The sequence below is a fragment of the Egretta garzetta genome, unplaced genomic scaffold (assembly GCF_000687185.1).
Source record: "Egretta garzetta isolate BGI_Z169 unplaced genomic scaffold, ASM68718v1 scaffold193, whole genome shotgun sequence".
In the NCBI taxonomy this organism is placed as follows: Eukaryota; Metazoa; Chordata; class Aves; order Pelecaniformes; family Ardeidae; genus Egretta; species Egretta garzetta.
In genome coordinates, this window is record NW_009259117.1 from 987,681 (window position 1) to 1,008,109 (window position 20,429).

At 41.4% G+C, this 20,429-nt stretch overlaps 1 protein-coding gene across 2 annotated transcripts in view; it reads right to left on the reverse strand.

Annotated features, from left to right (window-relative positions):
* STK32B (serine/threonine kinase 32B) overlaps positions 1-20,429 on the reverse strand; it is a 150,667-nt gene that overhangs the window by 67,326 nt on the left and 62,912 nt on the right. For both annotated transcript variants that reach the window (XM_035891095.1, XM_035891094.1), the window contains exon 3: positions 17,278-17,451. In XM_035891095.1, coding sequence (XP_035746988.1) covers positions 17,278-17,451 — 174 coding nt within the window. The remainder of the gene's footprint in view (positions 1-17,277; positions 17,452-20,429) is intronic.

A 20,429-nucleotide genomic window follows, 5' to 3' on the forward strand; every position in this document is an offset into this window, starting at 1 on the left:
GGAAACAAGTGGCTGCGTGGTGCTGAGTTGCCGGCTGGGGTTAAACCATGGCACAGCCCCACCTCCATTCAGAAAAAAAAAATCTGCATTTCAGACTGCAAATAAAACATGGAGCCAAATTAGTAGTTTTGCAGTGATCTACCAGATAAAGTTTCAGAATCATCAAATTCCAGTAGAATGTTTTTTTCAAATAAGAACCTGCACGTGGATAGATAGATATCAGATGTCTTAGAAGAATTAACTCTTCCCTTCAAGAAAGGCTCAGACTAGCAAACATTACAACTTGAAAGGTAATCTGGTTTTGTCACAGTGTTTTAATAGTTTTATGATATTTTAATTATACGTTGAAATCTCATTCAGGAAATTTCTAAATCTAGAAATAAATAGAATTCCACAGAATTCTGTGTGAAAAAAATGAGTAGATGCTTCAGTCCATAAAACTGAAACACATTTGACAAGATTCTATACACGCAATCCCAAACAATATATATCACCAATCAGAAATATGTAATTTTGTTATTATACCATCTGTGATGCATTACTCATGAACCTGAGGAACTCAACAAGTCAGGAGGCTTTGCAAAAAAAAAATTATTGGGTCTTCCTATTTAAAATCTTCTCTTTTATTTGAAATCTTTTGTTTTCTCTGCAATTCCCACCCCTAGGGCTTTAATGCAGAAATGAAAAATCCATAACTACTTCCAATTAATTATCTGGTAGCGTGCATTCATATGACACCAATGGGAATGCTATCACCCAGCCCATTATCACACTTTGGAGCCTCTTCCTTCTGTGTGGCAACCTGTGTGGCAACAAGACCATTTTCTAGTATATATGCAAGATATAACTGCTGTAATAATTATAAATGAAAAAGGTCTCACTAACGAAGGCTGCTGAAGACCCTACCTTTTCCTATGCACCTCTAAAGAGTGTCTGAACACCTGGATTTACCCTATAGCTAAATATGTTACTGTGATGCTGAGCATTATGGTGTCTGTGGGTCCTTTTTGGTTTAGTACTATTTTTTCCAAGGTGTCCATGAAGACCTTGGATTTTCTTAGCAATTGTACTAGACAATTTTATATAGCTCTGAAAATAAAGCTGTTAAAGAAGGCACCAAAACACGCTTACTTACAAATACCTCAACTGGAACAAGCTTGTTATTTTCCAATTTTATCTCAATTTGGAAAAATACAATGAAAATATCTTCAATTCTCTACTTGTAACAATAGGTGGCAGTAATGATATCTACATTTGTCGAAATGGCCAATCTTTGGAAACACTTTGTCGATTTTAGCTTAGAGAAATAGTTGTAGCAGATATGGCTATCCCAGGTTGAAGAAAATGACCTTTTTGAAAACAGGAATCCTATACTGAACTTTTCATATTTCTGTGTATATAGAGCCAGATAACAGTCTTCAGCTCCTAAATTTGCATAGAGGCTAAATTAAAATAAAAATATTAAACACAGAATATTTAATTGTATTGTTCTTCCTGAAGATCCAATATGACTTCATCACAGAGGTAATTATATACTGCAATAGCAAGAAAAATACGTGAAGATTCTTTAATGTTATAAAAGCTAGAAAGAGTTGTCCAGAGGAGAACATGAACCTGTGCTTTGCTTCCTCTGGGTTGCACTGTACAATGTCTCAGAATCTGGGATTGGAAAGTGCCACTGCGACCATATAAACCGAGCCTTTACGTAACAAAGCCCAGACTATGTTATCCAGGATTCCTTTTCTGGACACAGTGGTCCTTTTCCAAGTGAACATTACCCAGCACAAATGACTTGCAGGCAATCCAGTGGTTAGTTTTCAGCTTGCCCGAAGGACTCAAAGTAACGACAAATGTGCCACTTCCTTTGCTAGAACTGCTTTCTAGAGCTAACACTAGACAGGACGACAGTCCTTGGACTTTTGGGTAGCCCTGAGGGGAACCTTGAACAACTGTCAACACTGTGATGATGCCAAATCACCACATTTCAAACAAAAAGCCTTTTCAGCCAAATGCTTCTCCAGATCACATGGAGGAATCACGCAGAATCACCACGTAGCAGTGATTTGTGGATAATCTCACAGGCGATGACTCTAATCTTTTCTGTGTTGTAGCATCAAGTCTTGCTGAGACCTTATACGCGTACAAGTACCAGGGTCATACCCCTACGTGTGAATCAGCTTTCAAGAACAGGTGACATCTCTGATAACCATGGGAAGTACGCGACTCATTAGACACTAACTGGAGTGTGGCATTTGGAAAGAATAATCTGGTCCAGCAGGAAAGCATATACAGTGCATTGATGATGCTTCTTTCCTCAGAGATACCATGTGAGAGCTTTTGCCTAGGAGTAAGGCGAAGAATGTACTCAGCATGTACTCTGCCAGCAATTGAACGAGTATCAGTCTCCTTCCAGTAAAAAGCATAGGTTCTCTTCCAATTTACACAGGCAGAAATCCATACATGAAACAAAATGAGAGAAGAAATGGATGGTGTTTGTGCTCTGCCTAAAGATAAATCAGGAGAGCATTGTTGCTGATAAGCATGTCTGGCTTTATCTGTTGTAAAAAGCTAGCATCGAAAGGGTGGTGTTTCGCAACATCTGAGATTCATATAGCTGCTCCTTTGTTTCACACCCCGTGAAATACAGAATAGATCCGTTCAAATGTATCCCATCTCCAAGAATTTGATCTGCTTATCAGACAAACTCAAAAAGAAAATATACAGAATTCCAAACACATGTGTGTGTTTAAGTCAGCCACTGTACATAGTATATAATTACTGTATAATATCCCTAAAATTTGCCTTAAAAGCCCTACCAACTTCTGTACGTAAAAGTTCACCAGATGCCTGTTAGAACAGCAGTATGCGCAGTAATAATATCACATTGTTTAGCAACTGTTTCCTTCGTCCATACCAAAGTGCAATTAATTACAGCTGACATGGCTGGCCACCAAAGTTTGGTACAGCATGGTGGACTGCATGCGCAGGCCAAGGAAGATGACAGCAACCTCCAAAGGTTTCAGGTTTCCAGCAAGCGCCTGGGCAGTCATCCCTTCAGGGCGGCAGTGGAGCTTCCCGTTAAGCACATTTTGTGCTGACCCGCGTTTCAGCAGCAGAGTGTAGCAGGGAGAAGGGTGGTAGAACAGCAAGCGGAAAACAACCATGCACTGCTATGCTCTTCACTCTGATCCAAAACCTCAAATGCTAGCATGAATGTCAGATTCCGCATTGCCCTCACCACTGCCATCATCTTCTACTGGCTCGTGCCCATACCATGAGTACCACAGGTGTAAGTATTTGGGCCTTTATGTCTCAAATTGACCACCTCAGACTCTGTAACCTAAACAACCAAGACATATCACAGGGAGGAGGCTGGGTGAGTTCCACAGTCAAGTGAGCTTTGATGTCCTGCATATGCTTCCCTTGGTTCTATAGATATAATATATGTAAAAGTGAGCTGCAGTAGGGCCAGGCTGGGAGGTGAGAATCTATGCTTGGAAAGCAAATTGGATTTGGTAAATAATTAAAAAACCTGACCTGCTACTACCTGAAATGTCAGTAGAAGCTGGCAGGCCTTCTTGTGAAATCCACCAACCGATGGGTTAATTCTTTGAAACTGAGGGGCAAATATCTGATTTTGCTCCCTCCAACCAATCTTTAATGTTTTGAACAGAAATCTCACAACACATTTCTACCTCCAGCCTCACCTATCCTGGAAAGGAATGTAATAAATTACTTCTAAGAATAACCTTGGATGCTTTTAAGAGGGAACATTTACAAAGAAACTCCCAGAGCAATAAATATATGCATTCCTGGAGATTGCTGTTTAAGATAGATGAGGCTTGACCGGATACATTTGACCCAAACCACAAGTCATATTCCAGTACACCACCTCTTTAAGAAGTCTCCCTGTTCTGAGAGATGTCAACAACATGTTGCTCAGAATCAAACAGCCAAATATTACAACTCCTCGTGCTGCACCTGGATAAGGATTGAAAGACTGGCTTGAGCTACTTGAGTTGACAGACTCTAATAGCCACGTCCTGGTTAAAATTACTGGGCAAGAAGTGAGTGTGTTCTTAAACAAGCCTCCGTTCAGAGAAACTGCTGTTACAGTAACTACTTGTACTGAAATTATTGTAAGGATTATTCTTGCTACTTATTTGATTTAAAATAGAGATGGGATTCAACTCTCAGATTAAGATACTTGGATTAAGTTCTATTGTGAATTAGGCATCTATATTCCCATTTATATGCAATGGATGTATAAACAACACGGTCACTGGAGTGTAAAGAGCTATACAGATAATTAAATGTCTGGTTTTGGATGAGCTGAATAGCTTTTTAGATTCTCTTGGCTGTGCTGACTAGGTATCCACTTGCTTGGACAGCCAACTAAAAAAAAACTAGACTCCTGCCTTTAGATCTTGGTGAACTGTGGAATAAGCTTTTAGAAACATAAGAAATATCTTGCATGCTGTGTGGAATTACAAAAACAACTGGTGGTGTTCTCGAGTCAAATGACTGTAATGTGTTATCACAGAAGTGCAGGCAGGTACTTAAGCCTCCTGCAGGAGTCACGCTTCTGGCGCTCATTGTCTTGTTTGACGTCACCTCACACCACGAAGAACACAATCCTTCATACATGATAAATTGTACTGTAGTTAAAATAGCTTGCACGTTTACGGATTTTTTTAGTTGGTGCCATCAAATAAAACATCCTCCTCATTTGCGGCGTGAAAGCCTTTGAGGTTCTGTATGGTCTTCTAGCCCGGTGAGGCTAAGCGGGGGATGTCTGAGGAAGGAGCCCCGGGGGTTCCTCGCTCTCCTCCAGGCAGGTGGCCATCACAAGCTCAGCTTTCTGTGGCATCCAGGGTACCTGGCACATAGAATCATAGAATCATAGAATCATAGAATCACTTTGGTTGGAAAAGACCTTGAGATCATCGAGTCCAACCTTTAACCTAACCCTGCCATCCCACCACTAAACCATGTCCCTAAGCACCTCATCTATCCTTCTTTTAAATACCTCCAGAGATGAGGACTCAGCCACCTCTCTGGGCAGCCCATTCCAGAGCCTGACAACCCTTTTGGTGAAGAGGCTTTTCCTAATGTCTAGCCTAAACCTGCCCTGGCGCAGCTTCAAACCATTCCCCCTCGTCCTATCATCTGTTACCAGGGAGAAGAGGCTGACCCCCACCTCACTACAGCCTCCTTTCAGGTAGTTGTAGAGGGCAATCAGGTCTCCCCTCAGCCTCCTCTTCTGCAGACTAAATAACCCCAGTTCCCTCAGCCACTCCTCATATGACTTGTGTTCCAGGCCCCTCATCAGCTTGGTTGCTCTCCTCTGGACGTGTTCCAGCAATGCAACATCTTTCTTGTAGTGAGGGGCCCAAAACTGAACACAGTATTCGAGGTGTGGCGTCACCAGCACCGAGTACAGGGGCACGATCACTTCCCTGCTCCTTCTGGTCACACTATTTCTGATATAAGCCAGGATGCCATTGGCCTTCTAGGCCACCTGGGTACACTGCTGGCTCATATTCAGCCGGCTGCCACGCAGAGCTGCTTTTGTACAACTGGAGCCACGTTTCATCTCAGGGAGATAAAATCGTGTCTGATGTAAGGAAACTGGTGACCAAGCATTTCTTTGGAGGGAGGAGCAGGCAATGACTGAGCACCACCATTCTTCCCATTAACTGAAGAGTTACACTGGTTTGATGTACATGTTAAAAAATCTAGACAGCTAAGGCTTAATAATTCAATTTCTCAGCTTTAGATCTCATATGCTATTCCTTTTCTACATTCTATCTTCCAAAAGCAAATATTAAACAATAATGATAGGATAAAAGACTGTTGGCTGGAAATGGACATCCTTACTTACATGCTCATAATTTTTAGTTTCAGCAGTAGAGGCACTCTGGGACTCAGGGGAATAAGCTGGTACTTTAATTAGTGTTCAACTCTCTATACTTATGTAAGTGCATGTGTCTGCATTGGGGTCCGCCTGTAGAGTGTTTCTGTGGCTGAGCACATTTGCAGAAGAGTTGAAGGTGCACCATCAGGGGGAAATTCTGCAGCATCTCAAATTAAGAGACAAGGTGCAAGTTTCTGTAGATTTTAAAGGCAGAACTCCAGATAACTAATACATTTAATTAGCATAACAGCTGAGAAATGCAGCATTCTGGCAATAGGTTTTCCACTCAGCAAGTCTTGCTAAGTGACTCTATTAGTAATTGTTATTGATTATTGACAATAAGTCAATTATTGTTTATTGACTTGCATCCAAAATAGACCTCTGACACTCGTTGAGTAGACCTATTGATTTGACATTTTTAAAGAGGACATATCTCAGTTTTTGTAGCACCTCGAGAGAGCAACACAGCAAATCTAAGACTGCATTTCCCCACATCAGCACCTTTTCTAGGAATACACAGAGAGAATAATTTTTATGCCAGTGTATTAATTCCTATCTGCATAATTCTGAGCAAGGTTTTTCACAGCTGGTGAATAAAGCTGTTTGACCCCAGCGATGACCAAGAGAGACATATTCAACACCTCTCAGCTTCAGTAAGCCTTACCCCTCTGACCTGGCATTCATACACTGGCATCGCCTCCCTATTCCGCCTGGTATGGCACCTCCCAGCTTCATGGTGCCTCTCTCCCACCTTCTCCCCTCTCTCTGGCCACTCCTGATTTTGACCTGCAGCGACTGCCCCTCTCCACAGCAGCTTTCCCTTGCCCACACCACACTCTGCACTCCCTGGTCTCTTCTTCATCCTTCCTAGTGCCTATCTGGACATCTCCTCCACGCTTTATGCATGGAGATGATGTCCTTTTTCTTCTCGGTATGCTCAAGTCATCTCTCTTACCACCAATTTCTTTTTTTCTTGCTACTGGCTCTCCAAAATGTAACTGCTCAGCTGGCTGAAAAATCAGCCACATTCACTGAAGGTCCAGACTTTGAACTAGACATTCAAAGCTTGGTCTAAGGCTGTCTGACCAGCTTGGTTTTCCGACACTCTTAAAAAATTGATACCTTCTGTGCTGTTATTTTTCTTGTAGTGTTTTGTATCATTCATGAAGTCTTTTATCATTCTAGTTCCATTGCACATCATTTGATGTTGAATGATAACAACTACAGAGAAAGATGAGGTTTTAAGCAGTATTGGTTTTTACCAGAAACTAATGAAGTTTGAGAGCTGAATAAAGCCAGAGAAAAATACGTTTTGAACCTCAAAATGCTTACAACCTAAACTAAACCTGACAGTAGAGACAGTATCTGTGTAAAGATGAGGAACTCCTAGAGAGAGTTCAGAGGAGAGCAACAAGGATGATGAGGGGACTGGAGCATCTCCCCTGTGAGGAAAGGCTGAGGGGGCTGGGCTTGTTTAGTCTAAAGAAGAGAAGACTGAGAGGGGATCTCATCAACACATACAAATATCTTAAAGGTAGATGTCACAAGGATGGAGTCAGACTCTTCTCAGTAGTGCCCAGCAACAGGACAAGGGGCAATGGGCACAAACTGAAACATCACAGGTTTCAGTTGAATATGTGGAAGAACTTCTTTACTTTGAGGTTGACCGAGCACTGGCACAGGCTGCCCAGGGGGTTTGTGGAGTCTCCTTCTCTGGAGATATTCAAAGCCCGCCTGGACGAAGTCCTGTGCAACCTGCTCTAGGTGAAGCTGCTTTAGCAGGGGGGGTTGGACTAGATGATCTCCTGAGGTCCCTTCCAACCCTTGCCATTCTGTGATTCTGTGAAAGAAGGCCAACAGTTTTATCATCAGAAACTCATATTTATCTTCTAAAGTACCTGTGCTCATAATTAAACCTGAAAACCTAAAAAAAAGTGTGAAATGTGCAATAGGAATATCACTGAAATAAACTGTGAGACTATAACCTGATTAGACACAGAATAGTCAAGAAGCTCCAGCCTTCTATTGCTTTTGTCAGTAGCCTAGAAAGCAACTCCCCTGCACTCAGAACAGCGCCAAAGTTTTATGTGTACAACAAGACGAACAGATAAATGGCTGAATAAAACCGGTAGCCACTGGGCAGAGGTTATTTCTCATTCTTGCTAGGCTGACTGCAAAGATTATTTTGATCATCAGTGCAAAGAATGACTAAATTCACCAGAATCTAATTCAGTGAGTTTTGGTTCATTAAAAGTGTGTTGTCCACCAAGTGCTGCTCCCACCTTGCAAGGCCCCCGTTTGGCACCACATTTTAAGGCCTTTCCCTGCCGACAGGAGTTCTGCATGTGCAAGAGCACTCCAGCTGCCGAGTCACAGCCTGCCTTGCCTCCTCCACTGCAGGGAAGTGCAGTTAGCCCCACGGGGTCAGTAGGAAATTCGCCCGAGGGGAGCATGAGCGGAGTACACACGTGTTGGGAGAAGCGGAGGCTCATCTGTAGGACTGTCTGTCCTACGGCATCAAAGCTTTGAGCTGCTGTGCTTTCTCCTCTGTAAAACCCATCCGGGGAGTTGGGACTGGAGTTCACAGAGGATACAGAAATGTTTGAAAATAACCTTGAGGGAATGCCCTGAGGAGCTCCCAGAAAAAGGATATAGAGAATAAATGCAAGAGAAAACAAGTCAAGAAGGCAACTTCACCAGAACAAATATCGTGGCAATCTGTATTTTAATTACAGTCCCTGACCGCCAGATGATTTGTTTCAAAAGATGAAACTCTGTCAGATGATCAGTGTTACAATTCCCGCTCTTTCTCATCCCTCCTTGTATCTGCTAAGTCAAAAATTGTACAAAGCAGACCACATCTCACCTGAAATATCAAAGCTGTACTGAAAGCTGTTGAAGGCATTTCTAAGGCAAGAAGGAAGCTTAAGTTGCAATATCCTTAATGAAATGCCTTCTACCACACCATGGACAATCTACTCGATTCCTGAGATATAAAAGACTATTGCACTCATGAGGAAATAATGCAATGTGCACTTTTTGCCTTAAGTCTTTGTTATATTTCCATACATTAAAACAAAACTTATGTTGTAAGGAAATCTCCAAGGGAATGATAGAATACTCTATGTATGTATTGCTCATCCAAGCTGAAAAAATATTGCAACCATTAAAGCAGAAACAGGAGAAAGAAGAAATTGTCCATATGTTGCTATTGGTTTATACTTTGCTCAGTCTGAAGAGAACAGTCTTTTTCCATATTCCCTCTCTCCGTCTACATATTTTAATTGAAGATTTTAAATTTCTTTACTGACTACAAACAAAGAAAATGACTCAAGCACATTGCATGCAAATCTGCCACTTCAGTGGAGAGCATAGGCCTGCATACTGCCATGATGTGAAATTCCCAAGATGCAAATGTATCAGAATACTTTTAATATAACATTAACGCCAAAGCTTTGGAAAAATGGATCAATGTTGTATCAGAGGGGGTTAGCTCTTCTTCTCTCCCATGTTAATTAAGACTTCACTGCATTGCACTGCTGATTTGATCTTGCTGGTGAGAGGAGCCTCTCCTCCCCTCCCACTGGCACAGGGAGGCCGGGACAGCAGCACCGCTCTGGGATGGGAGGTGGGGGGCAAGGGCCACCAAACCAGTGCCATATGAGGCCAGCAATTAATACTGTGGGCACTGTTATGCCTCTCTAGATGAAGTGCCTAATCATCTTAATTACTTATTCAAAAGTATTTAAATGTAGTTGTTAATATTCTTGGTTATTATAGTTAGAATTACAATATCAATATGCTATTAATACAGTGGTCTTTGCTAGTATACATAAGTTGGGAGCAGATGCCTATACTAAAATCACTTGAAGCTTTAAAGCCACACCAAGAAATTTGTGACAGATTTCTGTGAAAGAAAGATGACTCTGATCATACACTGCATTGGCCATGAAGAAACCAGCAATATACTGAAGCAGAAAACTAGCATAAACCAGATCAGATTTGTGGATGGAGACCTGAGATAATCTTGAATACAGAGCTCTGCTTCAATTCTGTCAGCATCTTCAGCTTCAGTGTCTGAATATCTGAAAATGATTCATGATCAGAATTTCAGTACTGAGGAGTGGAGGAAGGAAGGAAGGATACCATTTCCTTTCTTTATCCATCAATAGGGTGATAAACTGTGGAGATGACAGACGTGTAGTATTTTTATATATGTGCCCTGAAGACTGCTTGTATAAGATTTTTCTCCCTAAAAGGCAGATTAACGTAAAGGGATTAATAAAGGCTTTAGGTTAGACATTAGGAAAATTTTTTTCAATGAAAGGGTTGTCTGGCACTGGAACAGGCTGCCCAGGGAAGTAGTCGAGTCTCCATCCCTGGAGGTATTTAGAAGACGGGTAGACAAGGTGCTTAGGGACATGGTTTAGTGGTGGGATGGCAGGGTTAGGTTAATGGTTGGACTTGATGGTCTTAAAGGTCTTTTCCAACCTAAACGATTCTATGATTCTAAAGAAAACCAGAAGGAGGGAAAAAACAGTAACAGAGAAAGGAGATGGCAGCTGATATAGGTGGGGGTGCACTCTGCAAAAACTAGAAGCAATTCGTAGAAGCAAATCATTATAACCCCCAAATAAACATAAGAATGGGCTTTAAGAAAGTCTCTGGAAGACAGACATAGATGGAAAAGCCAATGGTGTAGGCCCTGGCATAGTGACTGGAAAGTGGGAAACAGAGCATGGAACTGGCCAACTGGTGTATAATACCTACGCTCACTGCAGCAGCAAGCTCTATGGCAAGGTAATTCCCTAGTAGCTTTTTGTTGCCCATTTTCAAAAAGATTTGTACCTTCTGACATGGCAGAGAGTCTGAATTTGCCTGGAACTCAGTTTCTCTACATTGCCTCCTGTTCTGTGTACTTAGCCATGAACAGCCTGAGTGCTGATTCCCTCTGTGCAAATGCTTTACCTTGCTCCAGGAGAGCTGTGTTTTCCAGCAGTGAGGAGTAGGGAGCTATGACTAGCAGGAGCAAGTCAGACACATATAAGTCCGCAATGCCCTAGACATAGTGTTATGATTTTATAGTTTTAGAAAAAGCAAGATGTTTTCATCTTTATTCTGTTGGTTGCAGTGAAGAGACAGTGAGGTGAGAAAGGATTCAGGAAAACCTTTAAATCAGTGTGTAAACATTAGAATGCAGATAAAATGGTTTGAAATGCTTTCTAGTTGCATTATAGAAGAACTAGGAAGAATTAATATACAGCTTTTTCTTCTAGATGCATGTTGTACACTCCTCTGTGGATCATATTTACGCTTGCCTGGGTGTCTGTTTTTAAACAGAGAAGCAAGCAACAAGAAAATCAACTACAGTAACAGAACTTATTTTTTAGTGAAGGACACTTGTTCCCTAGAGCTGTATAGGGCAAGAACAAGCACTTAGGATGGGGGTGACTTAGGTCACTTTTGGCCACTGAAAGTTTGTCACCTAAGGCAAGATAGTTGGCCAAACTCAGCCTACAGTTCAGATCTTCCCTCTCCTAACATCGACTGGACACCTAAATTTTAAAAGATGTAGGGCTTGTGAGGTGACTTTTCCTCAACTAAAGAAAATATTTCACATAAGCACATTCTTACAACTTTGCAATAATGAGAAGAAGGAGGGGGAAAGAAAGGGCCAAGGGTCAACTTCATCTACTCACTTGAAAACTGTAAGGAGCCAAGCAATCCCCTGCTGACTGCAACGAGGATCCCTCAGCAATGGGGTACGAAAGGAGTGAGGGTCTGGCAGGTGTCTTCTGGTATTGCACCTGAGTGATGAAGGGAGAGCACACTATGCCCACAATAAAAGGTCAAACCAGTGCCAGTGGCAGGGCTGGAGCACCCAGTGGAGCAGCACGCATCTCGGTGCTCCCTGCATCTCTTCCCCGGTACAGGCAGTTTTACTTCATTAATAATCTAGTCTCTGGATATTGAAATCTCATTGTGTTTCCAAACCAACTTCATTTATTTGCAGTATGTCATCTGGTACATCAGATAAATTTTTCTTTTACTATTGCCAAACAGAAGTAAAATTAATTTGTTCTTGTAGGTAGAGAACTCCGTTCAAAAGTTGAAAGACTTGTTCTCTCCATATTCATATCTTGTGATATCTAACTTTTTTTTTAAGGACACAACTGAAATTTAAATACCTTTTGTGCCTAGAATTTGTGAATCATTTTCTTTTTGATCAGTGCTGGTTCATAAGCATTCAGCAGGTTTTCTGTGCTTTGTGGTTTGCATGGTGTTTCTTTTTTGGCTGTTTTAATATGTTTTCCAATTTGCTTCTCTTACCTAACTCAATATCTGGTTCCTGCAATTTGTCCTTGGAAATAATGTGGGCTTGCACTTGTTTAAGGAATGTAATACACAGCCATGGAAGAGGCATGGGAAGACAAATTAAGAAAATTCAATGGACAGGCCTCTTGACCTGTCATGATCTTTGGTAGTGCCTATGAATAGCAGTCACATTGTGGTTATTTTTTTCCTATTTCATCTACTTCAGAATCTACTACATTTTCTTCTTCATCTGCACATGTTTATCAGCAAGAAAAAACTACTGAAATCTGAAAGGAACTGTGTCCTTTTAACATAGCCTGGTAAATCTCAGGTTGGCACTATTCTGCCTGTGACATCTGTGAGAAAAAAATAAAAGGCAAATTCTCCATTTTCGAATCATTTCCAAACCTATTTACTGCTTACATACTAAATGGATAGTGTTATGAAGGGAACATTTTAAATTAGAGTTTGTTCTTTTGGTGTATGGTGTCACAAGTGAGACTGGGAAGGCCTGTTTTAAAGAAGAGTCTAATCATGTAGACATATTACTTATTTCACCGGACTGCTGGATGCCTTGAAGGGCCCAATGGTGGTGAACAAACAGGAATCTCCTGCACCACAGCCCAGCCTAGCAGTGCTGAATGAAGATTACATTTTGTCTGGCTGGTAGTAGCAAGACACTTCTACTCTGCAGCGGGTCAGCTGGCAGAGGAGAATGTAATGCTTGATTTGTCACCATTTTCCACTAGCTTTTGCCTACCCTGCGCTGCTACTAAGTAGCTGTTCAGAGCTGGAATAGCTCCTGGTGCTACTCTCCATTGGAAGCAGAACTTGCAGGAATGGAAGAGAGCAGTGATCACAGTAGCCATGCGGCACAGACCTGCCAAGCCAGACTGACTCCAGTCATATTGTGCTTCAACCAAAAATTTATATTGGTGCTTACATATATACACATACACACACAAATGGGTTTGCATTTAAAAAACCCCAGTGAAATAAAAAAAAAGCCCTGGGCATGCAGATCAAACAGCTAGTCCAGTATCCTCAAATTGTGCTGGAAGGTTATTGCAATTTCTTTTCCAGACATCTGCCACATCCAGCCTCCTTTCTGAGCAGATGAAAACTGATGGAGCCAAATGATGATGAAAAGTTGTAAGGGCAATGCAGTTAGCACTTGCCCCCTTAGAAAGAGCAAATGTGATTTTATCATCATGAGAGCATTACTTGGGCAGCAGCCGCAGCACCGCAGGGCCAGAGCTGCACCCAGCCCAGGCTCTAGCTGCAAGAGCATCCTGGGAGGGACAACACCGGAGCTACTGCTGGAAGAATCAGCTGAATGAAAATGGGCAGCCTGCTTTGCTGAGGAAGCAGGTGGTTTTATTGAAATGTATGAACAGCAACATTTGTGAAAGGAGGAGGTTGAATTACCCATGGTTGAAATAAGTTTATTCAGCCTTTGATGGGAAAACTTTTGTCCAACACATTATTCACTGGTATTATACAGGCAGTGCTGGAAAGAATGTTTTTGTCATTCCACCTTGAAACTCGATGTCCGCTAGTGCAGGGTGCCGGATTTGATCCAGCATTAGGGAATGAATGGGACCATGTGAATTGTCAGAAATCTTTCTGTGCGTACTGGATCCGAGGGTCTATAATAAACATTACTCACCCAACTTCTAAAAAAATGTTTTTTCATTTAAGAAATGCAGATAAAATATTATTACAGCAGGGCTGTGGGGAAATAAGGTTTTGTGATGTAGCCATTACCCAAGACAAACAATTTGGAGATATCTCAATATTAAGTTAGGTGTTGTGCAAGTTAAGTGAAAAATTTGCCCAGAATAGTCTTCAGATCATAGCTTGAAACTTATAGCTTTTCTTTTTAAAGTTTTTATAATTCTGGCAGAACATCTATGTAAATGCAAAAATTTACAATAGAGCTGCAAGCGAGACACAGAGTGCAGCATTTATTATTGTGTCATAATAAATACATCCTCTATTGCAGGATTGTGCATGGCAAACATGGATTTATATACATGGATGTGATTAATAAAAACTACAAGTTTCATAAACACAGCAGAGCAGTAGTGGTTTTTACACAATTTATGGTTAAAGTTGTCCCTGCAGAAACAATACTTGTATTGCTGAAATGCTTGCCCCATTCAAAGCACGCAACGCTAGCCACATCGGCAAGTGCAGAGGCACTGTATGGCATCTCCAAGGGGAACTGTCATAACATGGATCTGGACTCTGGTACGTCCATTCATACATGCCTGATAGTTCCTGTCTCCTTCATTACCGCTTTCTTTCATAGCAAACTCCTGGGGCTGCAGGTTAATCATGAAAAAACCATCTGTCATGTTGCCGGATGCAATAGTAATGGAAACCTGAACACATTTCATACACATCTGTAAATATTGAGGAGGAGTTAAGTTCCTGACTCACACATCATATATTCATCTCTACAATACTGCAATTTGAAAATCCACCCACCCAGTCTGATGAATCACTCAACCATTCTTTCTTTGTAGCACAGACAAAATTTAGTGGGGGTCTCTCTCAATGACCCTGTGACTCACTAACCTTTTTCTTCTCCCTCTTGCTTCCAGTGGTCTCATGTAAAAGTGAAAGATCTAATAGAGTTTTGTGGGTTAGCATTTGAATGCTGCCTGGAAGGACTTGGTTGCAATATTGCTGAGGTCTGCTACCACAAGGTGTGAACACCAGCCAGCTCATTGGTTTCACACCTGACTGAGATGGTGTCTTTGCAACGGTAAAGTAGTGGCTACACATCTCCTCGCTGTGCATCGCTGCTGGCTCAGCTCTGGAGCCAATTTAGATGAGCATTTTGATGCCAGCCACGCTAGAGAGATTTATGGCTGCTGAGGCCCTGTCCCACAGAGTACTGTTCCAGGTGGTGGTGAGGCAGAAGGCAGAATGTGCTGGGACTCTCCTGGCTAAGTAACATGTTCACTGGCATGTGCATCATTCGAGATTTTATGGTAATTGGTGGGAGATGAGAGATGAAAGGCTCCTTGTGCCACGGTTGGGTGATTGGGGCAGTAAGTAGTGAAGTGGGAGAGCCATGCTCAGATCTCGGGTCTGCCAGCTTCAAAATAAACATCTCTTCTATAACACAGTGGAGCCCTGAACCAGATCCTTTATGCCCTAAATGATAATCTGAGCTAAGCAGCCAGTGAGACCCACCACAGGCTGAGGCACAGGTATTTTGACACTTCTGGTCTTGTGAAAACTTTTAGTGTAGAGTGAAAGCAAAAACCAGATCCCAGAACTTGCCCCCACATGGAGCCAACGACGAGCTCCAGACCCCCATGCCTTTCCCTGCCTTGGTGCTAATCAACATGTGTTGAAGCCAGTGGTGTTAATCTGTACTACAACCAGGGCAAAAGAGAAAATTATGTAAAATCGAGTGCTTGCTAGTCATGGTGAAGTAATACAGAAGAGAACAAAGTGTCTTGCCCAGTTTCACAGTTGGACCATGGCAATGCAGGCACTGGCACAAAAAACCATAAACAACCACGACGACTTCAATCCCGCCCTTCGTTCTCTCAAGACATCTGCCACCTTTCACAGACTTTTCTGTGAAACGCTTTTAAGTCGCAGGCTTGTAGCAAAATACAAGTTTTGATTACAAACTGGATTCTCTCATGAATGCTTTGACAGCCTATTTGCATAAAATGTCTCGTCATTTAAATGAGGGTGAGAAAAACGCTCATCAATTTTTTTTTCACCAAGAATGTTCCTAAAGGCATAGAAACAAAGGTCAGCCAAAATTCTGAGCTCCGCTTTTAAAATATTCACTGAGGAAGGAAAACGTATGCAAAATACATGGAAATGTACTAAAATAAGAACTGTGCTAAAGATACAAAATTTCAGAAATTGCTTGCAACATTTGTGGGGGTTTTAATTGCAAGCAAAACAACTGTTACAATTTCACTTGAGTTTTTTCTTGCACAGTTTCAGCAATACAGAGCACCCATCCATCTACCCCTGCACCTCAGATCAGAGAGATTTTGTACAGACTCTCCCTCTTCAGAAAGTCAGATCATACTTTTTCTTGGTTCTCGCTAAATCACGAGGCAGTTCTGGTGGGTAGACAGGATGAAAACTCTCAATTAATATATTTGGAGGAATTTATTTATACTGGACACTGGAAGATCTATGGCACAGCTTATTTTAGTTTGGCCTCTGAAACTCACATCCAGCTTCAGTAACACACAAACATAATTATTTTTGTATTCAGACCACTGTAAATGAGGGAGGAATGTCCTGAATGTAGCCCAAAAAGACTAAAACAGAGGCTCAAGCCCATCATTTCAGAATTTCCTAGTTGCTGTGTAAACATAAAAAGAGAAGTTAACCCTCTGCTTCAGTTAAATGACAAATTGTTTAAGGAAAACAAACAGACCCTGATATTTGACACCTTTTTTGACATGAATACTATGCCCTCCGTAAGGCAGTAAAAATAACAGATTGATGTAATCTGAGCAGTGCAAAGGGATGCACTATCTATCACAGTTCCATTTTTTTTCTACTATTTCTCTTATTTCCCCACCTCTCTTCCTCCTTCTGACCTTCATGCAGATTCTGAAAGTAAACAAAATATTCTTTATTCTCAGCCTTTGGTTTTGTGACCTTTCCCTGATGCTGTTGTGTGAAGTTGTTGTACTGGAGAACAACATTTTTGTGTTCAGGAACATTGGGGCACTGGAGAACTAAAAATAAATTAAAAGCATTCAGGAGGTTGTTATGGGTTGTAGTTAGTGTTTAAAGACCATAGTAAAAAACATACATCATATCATGAAATAAAAACAAGAAAAGGGTAGATTGAGGAGGATACAGAGCTACTGAATGGCTGAGGGCAGAAAAAAAAAACCACTTAAAAAAAACTTTTCAGAGCTGAATCCCACCCTTGGATAACAATGAAAACTCTTCAGAGGTTTCGAATAAACAGAACCATGTCAACAGGTATGTGATAAAATTCCTCTGCTGTGCCAGAAGCAAGCAGTCCATCCCTCACTCACCTGTGAATGATGTGGTACCTCTGCAAATAATCCAGGGAAAGCGCCAGCTCACAAATGTACAGCTTAACCGTTCCTTCATTAAAGTGGACATTCTGTTGCAAATGGTAACGCAGATCACCTCCAAGTAAGAGATCAACCACCATGAACATGTCTTCTTCATCTTGAAAGGAATACCTGGAAGAAAGAGTTACAGCTGAGACCTTGGGGTTGGTGACGGTGACGCAGCCACAGCCATGCCCTGGGGTACCTCTTGCAAGTAGATCTGATCTGTGCAGGCAAGTCCGTGATGAGAGGTGCACACCACTTTCTCACTGCTGCAGTCCAGTCCTGTGATCAGACTTTGCCTGTGGTGGGACTCTGCGTGCATTCAAGGCAAGCAGACCTTGAACTGCTGCCGCTGTGCTACTATCTTGGTTGCTTTAACCATAGATTAACACCTGAATGTTGATAAAACAGTATTTAAAATACCTTTCAGGTTTTTACATTTTTAAATAACCATATACTTGTTCAGTTGACAAAGTTGCTGCTTACTAAATAGCAGCAATAAAATGGAAGGCTTTGAAAAACGCTTGGTATTCACACACATACAATTGCAGCTCAGTGTCTATGGAAAGCATCCTGGCAGGATTGAGAGCTGCTGTACCGGGGGTATTTTCCAGATTCAGTCAATATACACAATGTTCTATGAGCTGAGAATTTTCTACAGCTTGCAGTATAGCTCCAAATTCAATAAGAAATAAAACTGTAATTTTACTGCCTAACAATACATATTTCTTCAGTCTGCAACTTATATCTTATGAAATGACAGAGTCTTCATGGTTACTGACTGAATTCTTCTGGACCATTTCCCAGAACTGCCTGTTGAATACTCTGAGGACCAAATTCTGATCTGATTTAAATCCTGTCAATCCAAAGGTGTAGCCAGCCAGCGTATAGTGTATATATAGTGCTTGAGCAAGCAGGAGCTCCCATGTGTTTCTACTTACCTTGGCTACGCTGACATTGCTCGGTTCGTTTCTGATCTGAGTAAACTGACAGAAACTCTGGTTTTAATTTCTGAACACAACTGTCTTAACATACAGTATTTTAGATTTCCCAAATGCGGAATGGTAAATAACTCATTTCTAATATGAAGTCACTTTTCTCTTAGAAATTGTTTTAGAATTAATCTTGATGTGAAGTTGCATTAGCTTATACCAGTTGTGGATATGAACCGCTGAGAGGTGATCCGCAATGGTAGTGCCTCCTCCATCACCTTTTCTCCCATGAGGTGTGTAATATACGTGAGCTACAGATGTGTTTTGGTTCTCCTGAACTGTAAAATGTATGCTAAGGAAATGAAAAAGAGTGGGCTTCCAGAAAATCTGCGCCCACCCTCCCCCCAAGGGCAGAAAAGTCTATATTAGGTTATTTTAATTGACAGTTATGTACAGTTTCACTTTTATTCCCAGGCTTGCACTTTCTGAAATGAGCCACTGCTTAGGGGTTGTCACAGATGGTTCGTTTTGAATTTAAATGCTTTCTATTCTTTCCGAACACGGTTCTGAGAAGCGCATGTCTCTAGGTGCTGTGCTCTTCCGCTGCATTTCTGTATGCCTGCCAAATGCCAGGAGGGGAAAGCCATTTTATTTGCATTAAGCTTACTACTCAATAAGTCAAATCTCTGAAGCAAAATAGTAAAGTGGGTGGCACATGGTGTCTGCTCACCTCCAGAGACACACACATTAAAAAAGAGAAAGCTTCAATTATATTCAAATTCCTCTGAACGTTGTGCATAACTGAGCCTGGAGCAATTGCAAAAGGAAAGCTTAAATACATAGTTATGTTTAAGTTTTTTTTCTTTTTTGACACTGCTGTTATTTTAAATGAAGTAGTTGTAGCATTGAGCAGATGTAATGAGAGATGTTATTTTTTTCTTCAGTTACTGCTTGAGTAAAGTGTAGATTTTATCTGGTTCTTTTTTATATAAAAAAAGTCCAAAATGTAAAGTTACAGATTGAAATATCTACTTAAATGCATAAGTGAAATATTGCGTCTAGTCTAGGACTAAAGAGCTCTCCTAGTGTCTAGAATCATATGATTACATGTCAGTAAAAAAGGTTCTGATGCACCTTTGGTCTTGAGAAGGAAAATGTCCTGAGTCATTTCTTTAGTGATTCAGGTACGTGAGGCAGAGGATGAAGGCAGTTTAAATTCAGTGGCTATTTGCATGTCTAAGAAACTAATGAGTGTGTTTCAAAGTGTACCTGTGGATGCTTAGTCTAGATAAAAGAGCCATCAGAACAATCCAGAAATAAATGTGAAATCTTGCCCTCGTCCAGGTGAACAATAACACTTGATGGAACTGCATTTTCACCCCAAACATGTGTTTTTGCTGATGCACTCTGGTGCCTCCACCCATTCACTGCTCCAGGACTTTCTGGGACGCCATTTGGTGTCTCTGGGAAGCCAGGCCGGGATGATGAGAGGTGGGCTTTGTCCTGGGACCTGTCAGACCTGTTAGTGAATGATTGATCTCCTGCTACTACACCCTGCCTCTCAAGTAAACATATTAAGGTAAGTGCAATCCCTACAAACAGAGCTACAAGGCTTTCAGAGATGACTCTACCCCTAGAACAAAACGTTTTGAACCCAAACAGACAAAAAAAAAAAAACCACAACAAAAAACCCAAACTGCAGAGATTCAGAAGCATGGCTAATGTTTACACTCAACAGCCTTCCTGACTCTGTTATGACCTGTGAATGGGGCACAGGCCAGTTTTATTCAGATGTTGAAGCTAGAACGATGCACACTGAGACACAGCTCTTGAGGAACTATGCATATCCTCTCAGGTGTTTTCATCTTTCTCTTGGAGCCAGATTTTTCTTTCATTTGTATCAATATATACCTTTGGTACCTCTGCTGATCCTGTCAGAAGAGTTGTTGTACACTGGTGTAGTGAAGATAACAAGGGGTATAGGCCCTGACACTGTGGATGGGTATGTTCAGTGTATCAATCAGCAGCCTTTTTCACCCACTCTAAATTATATCACACCTGACACACATCATTATGCTAATCATACGCATATAGCCATCAATAATGGTGTTTTCCCTGCCCAGTTGAACCACTTGGGTCAAACACGCGTTGATGGCATTCCTCCAACTGTCTGGA